General features: G+C 46.3%; 1 protein-coding gene across 1 annotated transcript in view; it reads left to right on the top strand.

The window, feature by feature from the left end:
• CDH4 (cadherin 4) overlaps positions 1 to 18,880 on the top strand; it is a 411,166-nt gene extending 392,286 nt beyond the window's left edge. Inside the window, exons 10-16 of the mRNA XM_015647809.2 lie at positions 1,798 to 2,051; positions 5,052 to 5,194; positions 9,077 to 9,310; positions 10,371 to 10,604; positions 14,709 to 14,848; positions 16,694 to 16,858; positions 18,218 to 18,880. Of these exons, the coding sequence (XP_015503295.1) occupies positions 1,798 to 2,051; positions 5,052 to 5,194; positions 9,077 to 9,310; positions 10,371 to 10,604; positions 14,709 to 14,848; positions 16,694 to 16,858; positions 18,218 to 18,424 (1,377 nt within the window). The 3' untranslated portion in view covers positions 18,425 to 18,880. The remainder of the gene's footprint in view (positions 1 to 1,797; positions 2,052 to 5,051; positions 5,195 to 9,076; positions 9,311 to 10,370; positions 10,605 to 14,708; positions 14,849 to 16,693; positions 16,859 to 18,217) is intronic.
• Positions 18,881 to 21,950: the final 3,070 nt, after the last annotated feature.

The following is a 21,950-nucleotide window of genomic DNA, read 5'->3' as shown; positions in this document are numbered from 1 at the left end:
CAAAACTGTGTGAAATAGAGCTCAGTGGACACAGGAGAGATGAGCAGATCACCTCTGTCTTGCAGGCTGAGGTGTGGTGGACACTATTTGGTGACATTGATGCCTCCTAGGCAGCCTTTGGTGTGGCTGATCCTGGTCCAGCTGCATTCCTTGCACAGATTTTCTGCAGCCCCGGTTTTGTTGCTACCAGAAGAGGAAGAAGCTGAGAGAACAGCCCTACATTTTGTGGGGAGAAAAAACCCCACAACCCCTTTGCATCAGGCCACATCCCAGCAGAGTTTGTGTGGTCAGTGTGTCCTGAGCATCAGGAGCAGGGAGTTCCCCACATCATTCCCCATGGAGCTGCTCAGCTCAGCCCCCAGCTGCCTCTGAGCCCCTTTGAGGGGAGAGAGGTGCAGAGTGCCTGTGGACAGCCTAGCAAACAGAGCAGCATGAAAAAAACAAAATTGGGGGAATATAAATTACAGGGGGTGTGAAAAGAAATTGAGGAAATGCATTAGTCAAATTGTTTCAAGGCCTTGAATAGTGTTTAAATGGGAACTTTTACCATGCATCGGTTTTGAATGCAGCACAAGTCCATGAGTCAGCATGGGTGGGTGTACTGGGAATCTTTATGCTTCCTTTTATTTATTAAATGTTGGCCCTGCCTGTCAGGAAGCCATTTAGCATCAGGAACATTTGCACTTCAATCGAGTAGAGATTTCGCTGTTTTACCTTCTGCCCCTGAAATTTGTTTCTCTCGTGTAGCCTCCTATGATTTGATTTCCCTCCTGACAATACTGGGTTTTAAACAGGACATGGCAGGCAGCTCTTGCTGCTGTAAATCCCTGCCCAAGTCGGTGTAGCTGTGGCATTTTACACCCTGAATGAGTGCCTTGCAGACTCAGTGCTGGAGAAGGTATTAGGGAGGATGGATATGCTTCTAAATTTATAAATCATGGCAAAGCAGTTTTTAACAAGCAGAGGTGTGATCTTGCATAACTCAAGCCTCCCTGGCAGATGATTAGCGACTTCCCTCATAATAATTAGTGGGATGGTTTAGAAATTATTATTATACTGGGCTCAGTCAGTTGTGCCAGCAAAGGCTTTTCACTCCTTCTGGCTCCTGGGACAGACACATTGTCTTCATGTGTGTGTTGAGAAGAGACCTGTGGCCTCCCAGCAGCAAAACCCAGCTGTAAGAGCTGCAGGCAACCTCCAGAGACCACGAGGTGCCTCACCAGGAGGATGAGAGGTCCCACTGGAAGCACCACCTGCTTAACCCGACCAGGGATCGTTCCTGGCAGCTCCACCTTTGCTTATAAATTCATTTAAGAGGGAAAATAAAGAGCCCTTCAGGTTCATGGGCCCAGAGAGACTGTCCTGGTTCCACAGTCAGCAGTTTCAGTGCTAATAGCATTGCTCAGTTCCAGTCCCATCCCTCTGAACAGGCTCCACCTGTTGCATTAGAGCAGCCCTGGGTGGGTTTGCTCATTTGATGCTCAACTCTCACAGGCAGGTTGTCTTTTGGAAACCACTCAGCTCTGGAACAAAACACAGGGCAAAATCTCCCTGCTGTTTGCAGTTTTTTTCTTTGTGGAATTTTTTTAACTCTTTGACCCTCCAAAAACTGGAAGGCCAAATCCTCCACTGGATTGAAGTTGCTCTGGATTTACACCTTCAAAAGAACTCAGCTCAGGAGGAAACAAGATGAGGCAATGACTTTGATATCATCTGCCTTCTAATCTTGCAGCTTCCAGCCAGAAGGTAGAATTTATTCTCTGCTTGGCTCTATACTTGCTTGTTTGTTTGTTTTAGGCAGTTGATTACGAGATGAACAGAGCTTTCATGCTGACAGTGATGGTATCAAACCAAGCTCCCCTGGCCAGTGGCATCCAGATGTCCTTCCAGTCGACAGCAGGGGTCACAATTTCAGTCACAGATGTCAACGAAGCACCGTATTTCCCAACAAACCACAAGTTAATCAGGCTGGAGGAAGGGGTGCCAACGGGGACGGTGCTGACGACGTTCTCGGCGGTGGATCCGGATCGCTTCATGCAGCAGGCAGTAAGGTGGGACACCAGGCAGCCCGGGGGCTCCCCTGGCCTGGGGGGTTCAGCTGCACGAGTCTGGGGAGACAAGCAGCTGAAAGCTGATTTCCAAACTGACTGCTGGGACATGTGTGAAATCTTGGCAGGGAGTGGCACCTGCAGTCGGGAGCTTGCACAGTGTCCTGCAAGCCCCTAACTCACCATGGCCCTGCTCCAGGTAAGCCAGGCTGGCAGCAGCTGGGTCGAGAGCTGGATCCCGTGTTGTGGCTTGCACTGGGGCACATCACACCTTCAAATGAAGCAGATTTCTGTGCTCTTATGGAGGTCAGGGCTGCTTTGTACCCAGTCCTTGGCTCTGCCTCACCCTGGCTGCTCTGACCTGTGTGGTTCATGCACTTCGTAAACACAGAGGTTTAGAGAAAGGCAGCTTTGTTATTTCTGTTTTATGGGGGAGACTGAGGCACAGAAAGGGCTAGGCCTGGGCTTTCAAAGGGAATGGCTGGGATTTTTAATCATGCCTTGTGTTGCTTCCAGAGGATTTAGGTTCAACCTTGCTTAAAAGCACAGTGCAAGAGGAGCTGAGGGCTAGTTCAGAGCAAGGCTGGTGGGGTTACAAACAGCTGCTGGGCAGGCTTTTAAAGTGTCAATTGTTCAGTGTTGCCTGAACAGTCAAACACCCATTCACAGGCCACTGGCACTTGGTCTGTATCTCACCAGTGCTCCCCTTGCCTGCTCCCAGTAGGTGCAATTTATTCCAACCTTGTAAAATTTTAACATTGTAAAAGTCAGATTTCTATCCAAGCAGCTTAAGATGACTTTTAAATCATGCTATGACCAGGAGGGTGTCACTCTGTGTTTTGTCCCACCTGGGCAGACCAGGGACTGAATCCAGGGTCCAGGACCCCGGCTCACACTCCTTCCCACCAGGAAATAATTGCAGAAAAGTGTAGGTGAAAATGAGTCCTTGTGACACTTTCACAACTATTTCAGCTCCGTCTGTGCAGACAGGAAATGCATTTCCTGCTCCTGGATCCAAGAACATCCACTTTCACATCCACAGAAACTGTTTCCTTTTTTGCTCCCAGTCTGTAAGGGCTGTGGTATTTTTGGCAAAACCTGAGTATACGACATGACCACGGCTGAAGCCACTTAAAGTTGCATCAGTTGTGACATTTTGTGTCAGCAAGAGTTTGAAATATTTCACCTGGCACAGAGCTGTCGGGTCTAGAAAATGATAGTTTATTCACTGCCTCATCTTGTTGTCTTTAGACAAGGCACTGTGACTTTGGAGGAAAGAGACCATCCTAACTAACAAGCCCATTTTTCTTACGTTCTTTTTGAAATATTGCCCTTTGAAGGGTCTTTATTTCCCTGATGTCTGTACCAAGGCTGGTTTTCAGAGAGAACAACTCATTTATGATTGAGTACTCCCTCTAAACTGGAGGGGGGTGATCCGTAATCCAAACCAGCACCTGCTGTTCCTGTCATTGCACAGAGCATGTGTAGGGTCTTGCAAGGCTTCCCCTGAGTATGAACAGCCAGTTACTTGGGTTGTTTCTTTCTAGGGCTTCCAGGACACACATTTTGTGCATCCACCAGCACTTCATTTCCAAACCCCAGTACAATCTGTCTCCCTTTGCATCAGGACAGCCAATGCCCAAGCTTTGCAAGAAGCAGTGGGGTGGTTTTGGGGTCCTGTGAGATGTGAAAAAAGATTATTTTATTTTTTTACTTTACAGTTGGCATTGGTTAGGAAAAAAAATAGCCAAAAGGCTAAGCCTACAGATCCATGATAAGCACTTTGCAGAGCTGGTCCAGCTGCTAGAGCCTTGCACGTGAATTTCAGCCTCTGAATAGTCTTTGATCAAATAGAGATTTTACAAATAGAAGATGAGGAAGCAGGAGCATCTCCAGTAATGCACAGCTTGGCACGGCCAGTGTCACACCTCATGTTATCCTCATTAGCCACAGACACATTCACAAAGCCAGCTTTGAAACTGGATTCTTGGTCATTTAGCAGAGAAAGGGCAGGAGCCTCACAGCAGTGATATTGAAATGAAAACATCCCAAAGAGTCTAGCTCCATGAAATGTAATTCTTTCCTTTGGCAGGGGTTTGTGCAGCTGTGTGTTGCTTTCCTCTTCACGTGGATTGATGCAGCTCAAGTTTCCTTTTGAGTTTCTGCTTCAAACAGCCCAAATCTGGAAAGGAATATTCACCAGAAGCCAGTAATGCTCTCACCTGCATGTCCAATGACAAATTATATAAAAATATCACCAGATCTGAGTTACCTATGAAATAAGCTCAGCTTCTGTTTGATTATTTCAGTACTTTATAGTCTGGCCATTTATTAGCTTCCAGTTGGATAGTTATGGTCCACCTCAGTTCAAGCAGTACAAAACTGGGAGGCAGAAAAGCAAGAAAACAAGCAAGTAAGAAGGATGAACTGAACACACTGATCTGGAGAAGACAGGGAAAGTTTGCCCAAAAAAACCCATATTCTCAGCTGGCTGCATGGAGCATGAATAGACAACAACTGGGAGTTAACTGAGTAGCTGGGAGGTGACTCTGACGTGGTATTCCCAAACTGTTATTAGTGAAAATAACAGAAAACAGGAATATCTTTGACTTTAAAAACTTGTTTTCAGAAGAACAAGGTAAGGAGCAGGAGAGAGCAGGAATCCATCCTCTAATTCAGGCATATAAATGCAATGGTCATTGCAGAGCCCATTTCTCCTCAGCTGCAGAGACCTCAGGAAATGTCCTCTCCTAGCAGCAGGAAACTGGCATGTAAGTGGCACTTAGTGGAAAGAAGAACCTTTAAAACTAAAGTAATTGAAAAATTGAATAATTGTAAAGGTCAAAAACAGGATACTCAATTAGCATTGTGTTTGTCAACAAAACCAGTTATCCAAAGGTCCTTTGAATCATGGGTCAGGAGTCCAGAAAAAAACGTATTTCAAGCAATATTAAGGATGTGTCAGTGAAAAGACTGCCATGTATTTATTTCCTTTCTCTGTAGATACTCTAAGCTGTCAGATCCTGCAAACTGGCTGAACATTAATGCCACAAATGGTCAGATCACTACTGCTGCTGTCCTTGATCGAGAGTCAGACTACATTAAGAATAATGTCTACGAGGCCACATTCTTGGCGGCTGACAACGGTGAGCCCAGGCTTCACATTGTTCATGCTTCAATAAGACTCTAATGTGATGCATTAAGAGAAATGATGCCCTGACAGAGTTGTCAGTATAAGTTATCTTTTTCCCAGGTTTTTATGGTCAAAAATGTGAAAGTGGGACGGGAAATTGCTGGAGTAAATTAAATGCCCACAGTATATGGAGAGTGTTATTAAGGGAAAGGGAGGACAAATGGAAAATTGATTTGGGGAGTTCAGTGTAGCGGTGGAGCCTGAACCTAAAAAAGTGTCAGAGGAATGTGCTCTCCAGGGGCTGCCGAGCACACCAGTCCTGGTAATCCCCCCAAAGGCACTGATCAGAGCATTCAGGAGGCCTTCCATCAGGAAACCAGGAATAATTGTATGGGATGGCAGGAGGGTATTAAAAATAAGCCCACCTGTTGAACTGTGGTGGCTTTCATAAAAAGTGTGTCTGTGAGCTGGGCTCTTTCTGGACACTGGCTTCCTGAAGTGTGCAGCCATCATCAGATGACGAGGGTGCTGCTGTGCTTGTTACCAAAGGCACTCAGGCCAGTCAGATCTCCTGGAGAAGTCCTGTTCGCTCTTCTCACTGAAGATCACTTGTTGCTTTTGGTCCAGTCAGAGCTGAGAACTTCTGCTCAAGGGAAGGCAGCCCAGTGCTGCTGTCCTGCTTTTCTCTTCCTAATCCTCCTTAGGAGGAATTGACAAATTTTGCTAACCATGCCCAAATGTGGCCATGCTGGTAAATTGCTCAGCTGCTCCATCTGGAAAAGGTTGAGGAGTTTCCCAGGACAAGGAGAAGGCCTTCCTTCCCCTCACCCACCCTCACTTTGCTGCTCCAGGGTGCTGAGCACTCAAACCAGAGCCCTGCTTCAGCAGCACAGTTCAGGCCAGGCCTGGCTGTGAGCACCTAAATTCATTGCTCAGACTCTGCAGGTGCTTTCAGGGCAGTGTTTGTGTGATCCCTCAGGCTGGAGGTGCCATGGTCATTACCAGCACATTTGGTGGTGGTTGCAGGGCTAATGAAAACTTCCTCCCTCTGGGGTTCCATGCATCACTTCAGTCATTGCAACCGAGGGGAACTCAGGGAAGAGTTTCAGTGCTGAGGAGCTGTACCAAGAAGTGCTTTCTGCCCCTTTTTTGTGCCATGAATGGTAGCACTCAACCCACAGCCCTGTCCTAAGCTTCCCCTCCATGAATGCAGCCAGGACAGGGAAATTCAAAATATTCTCAGAGGGGCCTAGTGGTGTTCATCTGGAAAAGCCACAGGGCAAAACAGGTCAAATGAGGAGGCCAAGGCTGTTCACAGACACAGTGGTAGAGTTTGAACCTATCAACTTAATCCTCACTATCTGACCTTGCAAATTCCAGGCACTTGGTGCAATGTGATGTGGAGTTAACCCCTTTCCCTGGCTGTGGTGCTGATGCAGCAGTGCATCAGTGCCTCCACATCCATCATTCAGCAGCTCAGAAAGTGAAGGCCTAGATAAATCTCTTTATTCTGAAAAATTAATCTATCACTGGTATATTGCAGACATTAAAATGCACATAAAGCAACACCTTATTTAAAATTCTGTCTAGAGTGCTTAGGATAACAGCTAAAGTTTCATCTAGGCTAATAGACTCTTGCCACATTGCTCCCAAGTTCCAGGTTCTCCAGCATCAAAGAAAAGCTTTGGGTCAAGGGTTTTGATGGGGATTTTTCTCTCTTTCTTGAAGAAGTAGCAGCATCTTCTTTCCTTGAAGTTCTTTTTGCTCTTCTCAGTACGTGATAAAGAAGTTTAGCCAATGCTCCTTGGACATGCTCTCTTTGGCTCCCTGGGCTCCAGTGTGGAGATGATGTCTTTAAGAAAAGTCTTGTCTGTAATGTAAGGAGGGCAAAAGGGGAATCCTAATCAACAGCACGGTTTTAACCTGGTTTCCTAGGAGAGGGTCCCTTGGATCACGCTGTGTCTACACAAAAGTGGAGCCTGGCAGTGTTTGAGCCCCTCAGCCAATTTCAGCCAATCTCCCAGGGAAGCTGAGAACTTAAATGTGTCTTATTCCAGCAGGTTTCATGAAACAAAGAGCTGAGCATGAAAATACCTTGGCTTATACCTTGCTGTGGGAATGCAGATGCTGGCCCTGTGCAAAAGGCAGTGATGGAGAATTCAACAGTTAAATGTAGATGTCTTCTTCTTTTTCTCATTAGTATTTCAATCTTAATTTCAGGGATCAGACCAGCTTCTCTACTGGAGTCAGTGGTGCTATTGTATTCCTCATCTCCTGAGAATTAAGTGCAAGGACCCTTCATTGCACATCAGTACCTGCTCTGTGTCCTTGCTCTCTCCATATAAGACAGCTGAAATAATGTGAAATGTTCCATAGTTTGTAGGACTTGACCTTTTCATTTCTCCTAAAACTGCCCCAGAGCTGCACTCAGGAACACAAAGAAACAAAAATACCCGGACTCAGATCCCAACAATACTCAATGGCCCTACAGAAGTGCATTTGTATGTGCAGCAATTGCAGGTTATTTCAGCCACGTGCCAGTTACTGCCTCTCAGGACTGAGGGTTTATGTTCAGTCTGTCTCAGAGGTTACAGTGGGAGCCTTGCTTTTATCCCAGAAGATACTCTGGGTAATGTGAAAGCAGTAAAATCACTTTGCTTGGTCCCAAAAGTCAGTTTTCATGTTCAGCCCCAGTATCCTGGTGGGCTGTCTGCCTCTCCAGAAGCTTTCAAGGCTGATCAAAAGACATTGTTTTAGAGGGAGACCTACCCCATGCTTACAAGATGAAAGGATGAGAATCTATGGTTGAAGAGTTTATGTGGGAACAATGAAAAAAAGGATTTCCAGGGCTCCTTCATAATTTTTGAGGCTCCCTTGAGAAATGGAGAAAGGAATGTAGGTAGGAAGGTCTGTGGAAGCAGAAGCCTGGTGGGGAAGGGGTTTGTGTAGCTTTGTATCCAGCACTGGGAGGAGGGGGCAGGACTGAAAATACAAACTTTAAAAAGAATGTCTGAAGCCATGCTGCCAGACGAGAGAGGCAGGCAGAGGGCAGGAGAACACAGAGCTGCCAGATAAATGTGTGGGGAGAGAAATGAAGAACACTGTGCCATTGCTGGGAAGGCTGTTCTCTCCTGCCAGGGCAGATACTACTTTGTGTGAGTAGTCATTAGTCTGACAAATGTGGCTCTCCATCAAAAAGGGGTGGAGGACCAGGACTGCTGTGCTGTGATATCCCTGCTGGCTGGGACAGACAGGGAAAGGATGAGGAATTGTGTATTGGGACATAACACTGCTGCTGGGGGTCAGTGGCATCACCCAGCGTGTCTGCTGATGGCTCATGCTGTGGGCTTCAAGCAGGAACCTCTCACCACTACAGCTGGGGCTGGATATGGGATGTGCCGGAGAGTTGGGCTTCCCTTGAAGCAGAGTAATGGTCTGCAAAGCTGAAAACTGGCCAGCAAGTGCCACTATAAATGCTGGCCAGTGGGTTACACTATGTAGGTTTTTCTCCCCTCCAAGCCCTCTTCTTCCTCTTGTCAGCTCTCTTTCTAATGTTTCTACAAAACAGCCATTACCAAGATTTGCAGGAGCAGCTTGGCATTACCTGCTTGTAGTTTTAGTTTGACTAGGGGCATTGCTGCAGGCTACAGATCTGCAGAACTCAACCTCCTGTTCTGCAGGAGTGAAAAACTGCAACATTAGGAGGCTTGGGGAAGTTTTATACCGCTTAGAGCAAGGGACCATGAAAGTGCAGTATGTCCCTAATAAGGTGCAGGGAGGGAAGGTGAAAATCCTGGTTTATTGGAACTGGAAGGTGGAGAGGGGGCTGCTCCGTGGTGTTGCCAATCCCTCTGCCTTCCCAGCTGGAGGTCACAGGTCCATGTCTCCCGTGCAGGAATCCCCCCTGCCAGCGGCACCGGCACTCTGCAGATCTACCTGATCGACATCAATGACAACGCTCCGGAGCTGCTGCCAAAGGAGGCGCAGATCTGCGAGAAGCCAAACCTGAATGTCATCAACATCACCGCTGCGGACGCTGACATCGATCCAAACGTGGGGCCCTTCGTCTTCGAGCTGCCAAGTGTGCCATCTGCAGTGAGGAAGAACTGGACCATCACACGGCTCAATGGTAAATGGGGCAGGCAATCCTGAGCACATTTGGGCTCTGGTTCACTAATGAGCCCCATGTGCGGCTTCCAACTTCAAAACTTTCCCACTTTATTTATCTGGTTTTTATTTTTTAAAGCACATTACGGCTGACATTATAGACAAGATAGTTAATCAGAAATGATTTGTATCAGACCTGCAGCATAACTCTAAGAGCCTTGGCACTTGGCTTTTTTTAATGCAGTTCATAATTATGAACAGTTATCAGTAGTGAACAGAGTATAAATCATCCATAATGGCCAAGGGGAAAAAAGCTATTATCAGTCTTCCTTATGTTCCTCCAGTGTAATTGTCATAAGCCACAATCAGGATCAATGTTCATTTCTCTGACCATAATTGCATAAAGGCAGCCTTTTAATTTACCATGGAACCAGGAGGGCTAGGTAAGTGTGAAGATTACCAGTATGTGAAGGATTTTTATATTGCAGTGTGCAACCACAAATGGTCCTAATTGCTCTGGTTATTGGTAGTTTCAGCAGAGCATGGAAAATGTCATGGAATTATGGGCTGGTTTTGGCCACAATGCTGGTCCCTCTCACTGAGGTCTGCCAGACCAGGGGCAGCAGCTTGTGCCCTTACAGCTCCGGGCTCAGTCATAATGGGTTTACCTGCCTGTGCCTGTCATCAGTGAGTTCCCAAAATCCTCAGGAGGAAGGGTGAGTGAGTACAGAGTGGCCAGGGGCAGCCCAGCCTCAGGAAGCATTATCCATGTGTTCCTTTTTGTGTTTGATGCCATTTTGAACACATGCAACCAGATTTGCAAAAGGCATCCGGGTAGTTCTGTGCAGCAGTGAGAACACACCGTGTTCTAAAATACAATTTAAAACTTTGAAAAGCTGAAAACTGTTTTTTTCAGCCAACTGGCTGGTTGTTGGCCAGACTGATGGGGGAGGGTTCTGAAGCTGTCCTGCCTGGGTGTGTTGTTGCTAACCTCTTCTGCAGGGCTCAGAAGCCTGCACAAGTGTGGCTGCAAGGCACTACCAGTGTCTGTCATCTGTGTGTCTGTCTGTCCTGGTCTCCAGGGGACTATGCCCAGCTCAGTTTGAGGATCATGTACCTGGAAGCAGGCGTGTATGATGTGCCCATCATCGTGACAGACTCAGGAAACCCCCCCTTGTACAACACCTCTGTCATCAAGGTGAAGGTGTGCCCGTGTGACGAGAACGGCGACTGCACCACCATCGGGGCCGTGGCTGCTGCAGGGCTGGGCACAGGGGCCATCATTGCCATCCTGATCTGCATCATTATCTTACTGAGTGAGTACCACAGGGCCTGGCCTGAAATCACAGACTGCTTTGGGCTGGACCTTAAAGCTTGTTCCAGCCCTCCTGTCACAGGCAGGGACACCTTCCACTATCCAAGGTTGCTCCAAGCCCCATCCAACTTGGCTGTGGACACTTCCAGGGACGGGACAGCCACAGCTTCTCTGGGCAACCTCTGCCACACCCTCACAGTAAAGAATTTCTCCCCAAAATCTGCTCTAAACCTACCCTCCTTCATGTTTCCCTGTTCCCTGTTGTTCTTTCCTATAGCCTGTATTTTTCAAGCTCCATGCAGAGGGCAGGTCCCTGAGCTTGGGCTGTGGGGGTGGTTCACACATCTGCATTCCAACCTCCTTCACTGCAGCATCAGCAAAATGAGCTTTGCCTGTGTCAGACCTAAGACTTCCAGTAGCTTTGCAAACATTATTACACCTGACAACAACTTGTAAGTCATGAGTGTGATAGGATCGTCCACTTTTTGCAGGATAAAGTTGAAGGCTTCTTCCAAATTTCTCTGTCAGATTCTCTCACAGCTCTCATGTCAGTCTGGCTGTGGATATACTGGTTCCCAGTATCAGATACACTGGTTATGAGAGTCTGGCTAGGCCCTTGCAGAGCCAGGGCATAACTGGGTTTTCCTGGTTGTTCCAAGGAAAAGAAGAATGGTAGTTATTCCCATTGCTTTTAAAATGACCTCAGATTGGGGGGTCATGGGGGATTATGAGTGTTTTCAGAGGAAGGATTCCCAGTTTGTCAGAAACGATGGAGGGCTGGGGATACATCACAGAGAAGGACTGGCCATCCCTTTCATCAAGACAAAACTTCCCTTTTGCCCCAGAGTGCTGTCAGTCCCAAGCTTCCATGAGCTTTATCAACAACCATGTGTGTGCACACTTAAAAAATAAAAATTATATTATTATAACTTCAAGCAGGAGTTGGCACAGTAGGAATAGATAAAAACAAGCTCTGAAATGAACAATGAGGTAAATATTCGTCAAGAAACACAGGATGAATCCATGGGACTCTCATTAAAGCTAATGGGAGTTATGGTGCTAAATCACATTTAATATTTACCCTCAATGCATTTTAACAGCAGACAAAATGACATATGCTCCAGATGTCACCTCATGGGGACATGCCATGGTAGAGTAGGAGCCACCCCTGGACATCCATCCACACCCTGGGCTGGTGGTGGGAGGGGTGGTGTGTAATTGATCCACTGGATCAGGATGGAGAGTGAGGAGTTTTGTGCAGACCCTGCTGCTCTCCCAGCCCAGCTGAGCTGATGGAGCCTCCCTGTGCCCAATTCCTGCCCTTCATTCCCAGTTTTGGCTGTTCCCTTCAGCCAGTGTGGCTGCTCAGGGCACCGCAGTCACACGTCCCGATGAAGATGAAGGTGTTCATCAGCCTCACCTCTGCAGCTCTGCAGGTTTGCTGCTGCCCCTCAGCTCAAAGTTTGCACTGGAGCCACAGAAGTGATTAAACACAGGTCTTCTTTTTGCTGCTCTTGTATAAATCCAGTGCTAAAATACAATTTAAAACGGTTGAAAATCCTATTGACTGAAATTAACTTCAGCTGAAGGACATTTGATTTAAGAGATTCCTCTTTCCATTTTCAGATACATTATCCCATTTTAAATTACGGGTTTTATTACAAAAGCTTATTTTTACATTCATTGTAATTCTAATTGACTTTTTTTTTTATCTTGGAGAGCTGCAAAGCACTGTATCAGTGATGAAAAATGTAATTTACAATGAGCAGTTTTACAGTTACATCTTTCCAGTGTTTTGCCTCCTTTCTATCTGTTTCATATCATGACCTCTAAACAATAGCCTAGAAAAAGGCAGAAGAGGGATTTTCTTGTGCTGTTTGTCCATTTTAGAGTCAGCAGGTCAAAGCTGGATGACTTTAAAAGGAAGAAGAAATAAGGGGACAGATCCAAGATTGCTCCTGTGAAGGAAGTTTGTGACTTTACCTTTGCTCAAAGGGGTTTTTTTCTTCCTCTTGCTACCTGATGCATTAGCTGCACAAATAACACATTTAGAAGAGCAATGCGGTAAAAATTGTGAAGGGTGAAGACAATAGATTTCAAGGAAAACTACATGCAGAGCAAAAATGGTTCTAACAGCAGTAATAGCACTTCCCATTCTGCAGAGTGAATAAAAGGAAGGAGAGTGCACTATATCCACCATTGACACTTTGAAGGTCTTTTTTTTTTTTCCAAGGTAGCTGTAAAGGCGTTAATGGCACCGTTTTTTCCACAAGTGCATGAAAAAGTATCATTTAAAAAAAAAAAAAAGGAAATAAAAAGATAAACCCCAGTAACCATTATAATATTGTCTTTGTGGACCAGTCAGGTATCTTGTTGTGAGAAACTTGAAAAGGAACAATGAAAAAAGGACTTCAATAGAGTGCTAAATAGCAGAGGTTTTATATTACAGATGAGAGTTACATTTTCTTTCCTTTTCTTTCTTGCTTTCTTGAATAGATCTGGGATAAGCATTAAAGATATGCTGAACTATCTGAAAACAATTCTGTTGGCTGGCAGGCAGGGATGGCTGCCAATTGGCACACAATGGCAGTAATTAGCTGTCCGGTCCTCTTCGCTCACTTCACTGAGTTCTTGTTGGGTATAAACACTTTGGTGCTGAGAGGAAGAATTTGGATCCTCCTAACCACCTCCTCCTGCAAGCTGGATTCCCCCCCATGTCCCCAGGGTCTGGTCTCAGCTAAAAACCCCAAACTCTGGGATCTCACATCCTGCCTGGGTTAGCTTGTGTTGGCTGCGTTGGTTTGGCACAGTTGAGGGTTGACCCAGGTGAAATGAACCAGGGACACTTGTTCCCACCTCCACTGTCCATCCATTGCTCCCTTCTCCTGCAGAATGCCACCGTCACAGCTCAGTGTGGGGCTTGCACAGAGAACGGAGGGGAGAGCAGACGGTGGGAGGTGTAAGTGCAGCAGCTGCCCAGGCTGAACCTCATTGTCCAGGGCATTATTTGCAGCTACTGAGTACGAGAATGAATACAAATGTATTACCACATTCTTGAAGAAGACAAGATCTGGCTGCCTTATGTTAGTGGAGACTTGAGTTCCCAGATAATCTTGCGTGCAGTAATTCACTAGGAGCACACAGCCCCTGGGACTCGGGTGTCCCTTTGAAGGGTGAGGGTGTGGAGCAGTGAGCCAGTGTTCCCTGTGGGTAAAGTTGTTTAAAAAAGGAAAAAATTTCTCATGATTCAAGAGCTGCTCATCTCTCCCTGTTACTGTGCTGAGAGAGATTAGCCAAGCCTGGCATGTGAATGCTGATGCCTGAGGAGCTTGGCTGTGTGCTACCAGATTTGCTCTCCCTCATTCTGCAAAGCTAGCCCTGCTCTCTGAAAGGATTTCAGATGATCTGAGATTTGCTTTCCAAGTTGATGGCCAAATGCATGTGCTAATGTCCTGGCTAATCTGATCTCAGAAGTCTTAAGAGCCTCCCTCATGGACCAAAGAAGAATATGAGGGCGGCCAAATTGGATTACAGGACCCAGTGTTGTGCATCCTCCCCAGATCAGTCTTGCCTGGCCAACCACAGAAAACAACAGAGACTGCCACAGTCAGGGCTCATGACCTGAACGGGCTGAGCCTGTGCCACGCTGCTGGAACAGCCCCTTGTGCACAAATGTTGGGTATCTGCACCTGTTTCCTTCTCTGCAGCTCTCTTTCCTCCATCTTTATGCCCCTGAATAAAATAAAGGTGGAAATCTAATCCTGAAAACTCAGGATTCAGATCAAATATTTTCAGAAAGCCACAGTTTTCACACTTCCTGGTTTCATCTCCTTTGATTGTGTGCTTTACTCCTGATTAATATCAGCTCAATCAGCATCGGTGATGGATCTTAAAGAAATGTTTGTAGTGGGAATCTGTCACAGTATTTACAGCTCTCACTGATCTCCCCTTTAAGAATTAGACCATGCAGTGGGTTAACATTTCATTCCTCCTTCCAGCAGCCAGTGAGGTTCTCTGCAGTGGGCAGGGGTAGGTGTTAGGACACCCTCAGCCTGGCCCTGTGCTGCAGGAGGTCCCAGCTCACCCAGCTTCCTCCCCCTTGCAGCCATGGTTCTGCTCTTCGTGGTGTGGATGAAGCGCCGGGAGAAGGAGCGCCACACCAAGCAGCTCCTCATCGACCCCGAGGACGACGTCAGGGACAACATCCTCAAGTACGACGAGGAGGGAGGTGGAGAGGAGGACCAGGTGAGAAGAGCCCCTGAGTTGTGGCCAAGGAGCAGCTATGCAGTCTGTACTCTCATAAAGGCAGAAACCACATTATTTTTAATACAGTACATGCAAAGGGTTGTGGTTTTTTATTTATGACCAGGCAGCTTTATTGGCTTCCCTGGTGTGGTGAAGAGACAGCAGGTGCAGGAGATTCAGGATATTACTGGGACTGTGCAAGCAGGATGATGCCAGGAGGCCAGTGCCACAGGGATTTTTCTACCCCCTGGGCAGCTTGCTGGGGAAGGACTATAAATCACTCCATTGACACTCATGTTCAAACCATATTTTTGTTACTTAATTCATTAAAATTGTGTATTTTACCAGAGATCTTCATAAAACCAGCCAGAAGCTACTGCCCTGCCCAGCCCTGTGGCTGCAGTCTCTTGCCTTGGCTTGCTTGAGCCTTGAGCTTCTGTGGGCTTTCCCTGCATTTACTTAATCATCTCTAATGTGCCTTTAATGTCTTTTAATTTCTGGACATGGTTTGTGAGAAATGTCTAAAGAGATTTGGGGATTTTCTCTTTCACCACGCAGCGCGTGGTGGCAAAGCTTTGCTGGGTGACAGAGCCCTGAGCCACAGGCTGCCTGAACACGTCAGCTTTCCTCCAGTGGCTCTTCCTACAGACACCAACGCTGATGTTGCATGAAAACCCCCCTGGCCTGCACTCCTGGGATGTGCTTTTCCACTGCTACATGTCCAGTTCCTCAGCTAAAATAGCAAAGTTTGGTCACTCATGTTGAAGTCGCTGGTTTTTTACTCCTACCAAACACGAGTGAAGAGCCCAGGACCCTCTCAAATACGATGTTCATGCAGATTACGTGGCTGTACATTGTGTAATGGCTTTATTTTTGCTTTTTGAATTGGACTGCATGGTTCCAGGTCAGTGCTTAGGGATCCCACAAAAGCCCTGCAGCACATCCTGCCATGGAGGCCCCGGTGGCCTCCGAAGGCGAGCTCGGGGAGAGCTGCCATGGCAAACTCTTGAGGCAGGAGTTTACCCAAACCTTGAAAAGTTCTTATTCCACATAAAAATTCTCGCAATTAACATTTCTTTTTTGTCTTCTCGCTGTCAAGTTATTTATAAATATTGCTCCTGGAGATTCAATCATCCCTGTCTGAGCACAAGGATAGTTTTCCTGGTAGAACAAAGCACTGTTCTAAGCATTCCAAGTAGCTGAAGTATCTGGTTTCAGGCAACTACACTGTAGGCTTAAATATTTTAGGAAGGATTCGTTAAAAATAACAGCAAAGAATGAGCAGCAAAACACCATTACCTACATGAATACATTTTTAATGAAATATTACCTGGTTCTCATTTCATGATAGAAACCTATTCTGTTGGGATTTTTCACAAGCAAAAAGAACATAATTACTTTGAAAAGCCTACATGCATAAATGCAAAACACATTTTAATGTTTTTACTTCTGTAGAAATGTAATTGCAATAATATGTCTACCAACACTGTGTCTCTACATTATAATGTGTATTTTGTCAAAAAAGTTATGTATACACCTATGCACACACAAACAAAAGCCAGGGTTTTATCCCAAATATTTAGTTGCCGCGTGAAGTATTCAGAAAGTATTTAAATACTTGATTTAACTTATAAGATGCACTCTTAGGAGGTCAATTTTATGAGCTGCTCAGAGGTCAGGTTCATCTCTAATTTAGACGGAGGTGCTACATACCCAGGGATAAGATTTGCTATCAAACTTCAGCTGAAACAGAATTAGAGCCCTTGACTTGTTTGCACATTGAATGAGCAGGTGATCTGAAGGAAAAGCTCTGGGTTTCACACTGTGCCTTCCCATTTGTCACAGGATTACGATTTAAGCCAGCTCCAGCAGCCAGAGACCATGGACCACGTGCTGAACAAGACACCTGGAGTCAGAAGAGTGGATGAAAGACCTATTGGTGCTGAACCACAGTACCCTATAAGACCAGTAATCCCACATCCAGGGGATATTGGTGATTTTATTAATGAGGTATGTTCTGTAGGGGGTTCTGTGTCGTGTCTTCAAAGCTTGAGCAGCCAGCTAAAGTCAGGTTTCCCTGACTGCACGGACCAAGCAGTGCTGCTGCTCATGCCAGAAGTCTGGTGCCAACCACGGAAAGGATTGGCATGAGCAAAGGATGCAGGGCTTGGCTTAATGAAGGCATTGAACCAGAAAAAAAAACAAGATTTCTGTCTTGTGGGTGTTGCAAACACCGTGGTTTTCAGCACCCAGGCAGAATGAGCCATTGGTTGCTTCTGGATTTGTAATTATTTCAGCAGTCTCTGCCTTCCTCGTAAGCTCTGTTTGGTGTAAAGCCTCAAAGAGTTTGCAGCACAGAGAGACTCAGATCAGAGAGGTTTCTTTATTTTATGTTAGATTACTGCTCCTTTATCTGCCTGTACAAATATCTATCCATTTGGTATTTCTTATCTCATTTTTAGTTTTGAGTGATTGAGTGGTTACAAACCAATCAATGCATTATTTCCTCCGAGACAAAGCACACCATCTATTTCCTAAGCCAGAAAAATAAATGTTACAGCCATTTAATTCTATTATTACATGCATTTCCTGCTGTGCTTTTCTCATTTTCATCATTAAAATCCCTTCTTCCTTTGTCCCTTTGCCCATCCTTCACTCACATTTACACACATCCATGCTCCTGAAGACTCGCTCTTACACACGGCCCTGCTGCTAAAACCATCTCCACCTCCCCACACCGAGGCCAGGGCTTCTGAAGGTGGGAATGTGGAACATTTGCTTTATTGCTGGGCTATTCCACCTGGCTTTTCCTGACGCTGGGCTCTGCAGCAAAGCAATTCTTTTTCTCCATATCCCGAGGCCGTTTCCATGTCCTGCCTGCACTGCTGCCCACACCGCACAGGAGCAGCAATGCCCCCCAGCCCTCTGCCCAGGGTGCACACCCCACGTCTGTCCTAACTGGAGGATTTTGCCAGGAGTGATCTTTTTTAGTATTACTATTTTGTTTTCCTGAATGAATGAAAATCATCAGAATTTAAATATTGGTGGGAGAGAAAGGGTGCTGGTTTTTGTTTCACTGGCTAAGCTGGAAATCTCAACAGGCAGCCCCATGAAGGCCACGCTGGCCAGGACAGAAAGCTTTCCAGACCCAGAAATGGATCATTGGAAATAACTCCCCTGCCACTCAATACTTTTCAGGGACACTGGGAGTTACTGGGTTTTCTGCTGGGGGCAGCTGAGAGGTCTCTGCGCCCAGAGGTGCATCTGGGAAGCCCCGTGATGTTCATTTTTCCCTTTTAGCTTTGCTGCAGGGATCCCCCCAGCACAAACCCCACGGTGGGCATTGACATTGTGTGTTCACCCCCCCAGGGCCTGCGTGCAGCAGACAACGACCCCACAGCCCCCCCCTACGATTCCCTGCTCGTCTTTGACTACGAGGGCAGCGGCTCCACCGCTGGCTCCGTCAGCTCCCTCAACTCCTCCAGCTCCGGGGACCAGGACTACGACTACCTGAACGACTGGGGGCCCAGGTTCAAGAAACTGGCGGACATGTACGGGGGAGGAGAGGAAGATTAAACTGACCTCATCTTATTAAAAAAAAAAAAAAAAAATTAAAAAAAAAAAAAAAGAAAAAATTTAGGAAAAAAAAAAAACAAACAACAAACCCACAGACAACGTTAACAAAAAGAGCCGATGCAGGAGCAAGAACTGTACAGATGTGGCAGCTTTTTTAATTAATATCCCCTGCTGACTGTATTGTTATTTTTAGTGGTGATATAGGAGGTTTCTTTTTTTTTTTTTTTTTCCCTTTCTTTCCTTTGTATTTTTTTTTTCTTAGACTATTGAGCTGTCTCGCATGAACACTTGTCTCTGCTGCAGGTTTCTTTTTGGGTTTTTTTTTGTTTTTTTAATGTCAGCTGGGATATTGCTCGTTTACCTGCTTTATGACTAAAGAGAGTGAAAGGCACTCTGTCTTAACTTGAATTTCTTAGAACAGAAGCACTGTTTTTAAAATATATATATATATATATATATTTGAAAGTGCCTTTTGGTGCATGTGTCAGATTCCCTTCAATCTCAGGAGTGATGAAAACAAACATACAACCATCCTGGGCAGCACTCCCTGTGACCCTAAGCCAGTTCTAGCTGGGAAGGAGTTAACAAAAAGGAACTGTGGAGATTGTTTCTTTTTTGCCTTTTTTTGTTTCGTTTAATTTTGTTGGATTTTTTTTTTTTAAGGGGGTGACTCATTCTGGGGTGGAAGAGGATGGGGGGTGGGGAGGGGGGAGATGTTTTGAGTCGAAATCTTAACAGCCATCTTTAAGCCTCAGCAGGTGGTGAACTAGTCATCATGTTGTATATAATTCAGTGTTATCAGATGCAAAATACTGACCAGAGGGCTGTGCTGGCCCCTGGTCACACTCAATGTAGCTGCATAGAACTATAGCATTGATAAAGCCTTTGGTTATTGCAACAGAAATCTCCGACAGCCCTTGCCTAAAACCCTACAAAGTAAATGGTGACATGACCAAAGGCCCATCTGTTTGTTTTTCTGCTATCGCCGTGTTCTGGCTCCCACGACCTCGCGAGCGACGGACGCGGCGGCGGGGTGAGCTGCTGGTGCCGGTGGCGGTGTCCCCCATCCCTGAGGATGCTCCGCTGCTGCTCCCCTGGGCTGAGGCAGGGTTTGTGCCCAGGCAGTGCCGAGGACGGGGACAGGTCACCCACACTTTGCCCATCCCTAAGTATGGAGTTAGTCTAGTATGCCACATTAATGCCTTGGAGCATTAGTAGCCAAAGCTCAACAACATGGTGTAACTCAGCTAACGTGTGTCCTTTCTATTCGATGGGTAGGCGCTGCTATCTGTAGTAAATGTGTTTTTTTTGGAGAAGAAGTGCGACGAGGGCCTGTTAAGTATCTTGTGGTTAATATGCTCAAGCATTGCCAAGTAAGCAAGAGGTTTCGCAGCATCCAGGCATAATTCAACATCAGTATTATAAATGGTAGCAAACTACCTAGTTTATATGTAGGGTCAGTTTAACCAATAACAAATAGTTATTAGCTTTTTTTATTACATTTTTCCTTTACTGATTTGGACTAGTGGGTTTATGTCTAATGTTTGTAAAATGATTTAGACTGCATGGATGTGTAATATAAACCACATTTAATGGATTATGAGCCACTTAATTAATGTGCTATGAAATCTTGGATTACCTGTGTTTTATATTCTGCAGACGATTTTGCAGTGGGTTCGCTAAAACTTGTAAAAGTGCTTAGATATATTTTCCTTTAAATCCAAGAATGTGCACAGTATTGGAAGGTGATTATCCAGGGGATAATCACGCTTTTTTTGATATCTCTATTGATTCTCAAGTTGAATGCTAAGAGTTAAAGGGGGGGAGGCGGGGGGAGCGAGCGTGTGCACATGAGAGAGAGAATGAGAGGTCGAGAGCTTGCGGTGATGAGTGGGCACCTTTCAGAGGGTAAACTGGGCTGCAAGATCGTCTCTATAGATTTTTGAAATGCTCCTAGTGCATTTTATATTTCATTGTATCATATTTTCTATAAAATGCAATTTCTGTAAATTAATGAGCATTTGAAATGTGTCTTGTATGGAGTGGAATGTGGTAAAAGTCTGCCCGAGGGGACTTCAGCATTACCAGGATTTTATTAACCACCAAGGGTGAGATCTCTCTTTTTGTCTTGGTTGGTCAGTCGGTGAGTCAACGGGTCAGTTTGTCTTTCACGGCTCGGAGAGCAAACTCACTCTCACCCAAGGTTCTTGAGGAGACCAGAAGGCAATAGTGTGGACCTCAGAGGAGAGGGACGGCGCTAATGGCAGCAGCAAGGTGAGGATGTCCCACCACAGGCATGGGCTGGCAGCACCTGACACTCTTCCAGATTCCCATTCCATCGTTGTGAACTCAGTCATCCTGTGTGAGCACCATGACAGTCTTGGTTTGCTTCTGCCGTGTGCCATCCCCCTCCTCTTGGCCACTCTTGGCAAACCTCACAGCCCCTGTTCCCAGCCTCCTGGCACAGAGGCTGCGTGGCCCTGCAGCCTCTCTTCCTTACCCATGGCACTCTTGATTCTCCCCCGTTTCTTTTGGGAAAGCCACAGGCTGGAATATTTCACCACCAGGGCTTTGCACCTCTGCAGAAGCTGCCCGGGCACAGGTGTAGTGAATAATAAAGACGCACTTGGTGTTTCTTGCTGCTGGTGTCCGTCGCTGTGGCCTCATCACCGACACAGGAGAAGGATTCAGCTCGAGGGCCGGGCGATGGTTCTCCATCTGTTGGGTTGGTGCCACTGCCTGCCGGCTCCGTGCGGCTCCTGGAATGCTCCCGTGGATCCTGCAATGCCAGGTCTCCGCTGTGAGCTCTGACTTGCCATCCACCTGGCACTGCTTCCCTGGGAGAGAGCTCAATCCCTGCTCCAGAGTGCTCGGTGCTAAACATCTGCTGCGGCTTTGGCTGGGATGAGGGATTTCAGGTAGGGATTGGGCTGGCAGGGATGTGGGACGGCGGCTCCAGGCCACCGGCAGCGCGCACTCTCCCCAGCGGTGAAAGGAGACACTTAGCCATGAAGGGGATGTTGTCTGACTTCAGCTTGTCTAAACATTGCAGGTTTTCAAGAACATTTATGCAACCTAAGTCAAACAAAACTCTTGGAGTGATTAAAAATAAACCAACCTGTTTCCATTGGCGAATTTTTTTTTTAAATCAGCAGATATCTTTTCTGCAGCATTTGCAATCCAGCCATTCCAATCCCACGAGCCTATAAATCAAACCAACCAGATTATTGTGTTTTGACCCAGTTCTGCTCAGTCTCCCTCTGCAGGACCTCTCCCTCCTCTTCTTTCTTTTCCCCTTTCTGCTCCCTCTCTGAGTTTTACAGCCCCAGAAGCAGCAGCAGCATCAGGCCCCTTTTCTCACAGTGGGACCAGTGGAAGGTAAGCGAGGGCACATCCAGCAATGAAAACAGATCACTTTTTACAAACCTTTTTGCTTGCTAATGTTACTGATGGTTTGTAACCCAGCTAAGAAAATTTACATTAAATCCATGGGGTCCCATTGACAGGGTGGCTTTGCCATCACTCT

Source organism: Parus major, chromosome 20 (genome assembly GCF_001522545.3).
Source record: "Parus major isolate Abel chromosome 20, Parus_major1.1, whole genome shotgun sequence".
Taxonomy (NCBI): domain Eukaryota; kingdom Metazoa; phylum Chordata; class Aves; order Passeriformes; family Paridae; genus Parus; species Parus major.
Note: the sequence above shows the minus strand (reverse complement) of the source record. Positions and strands in the feature narration are given on the sequence as shown.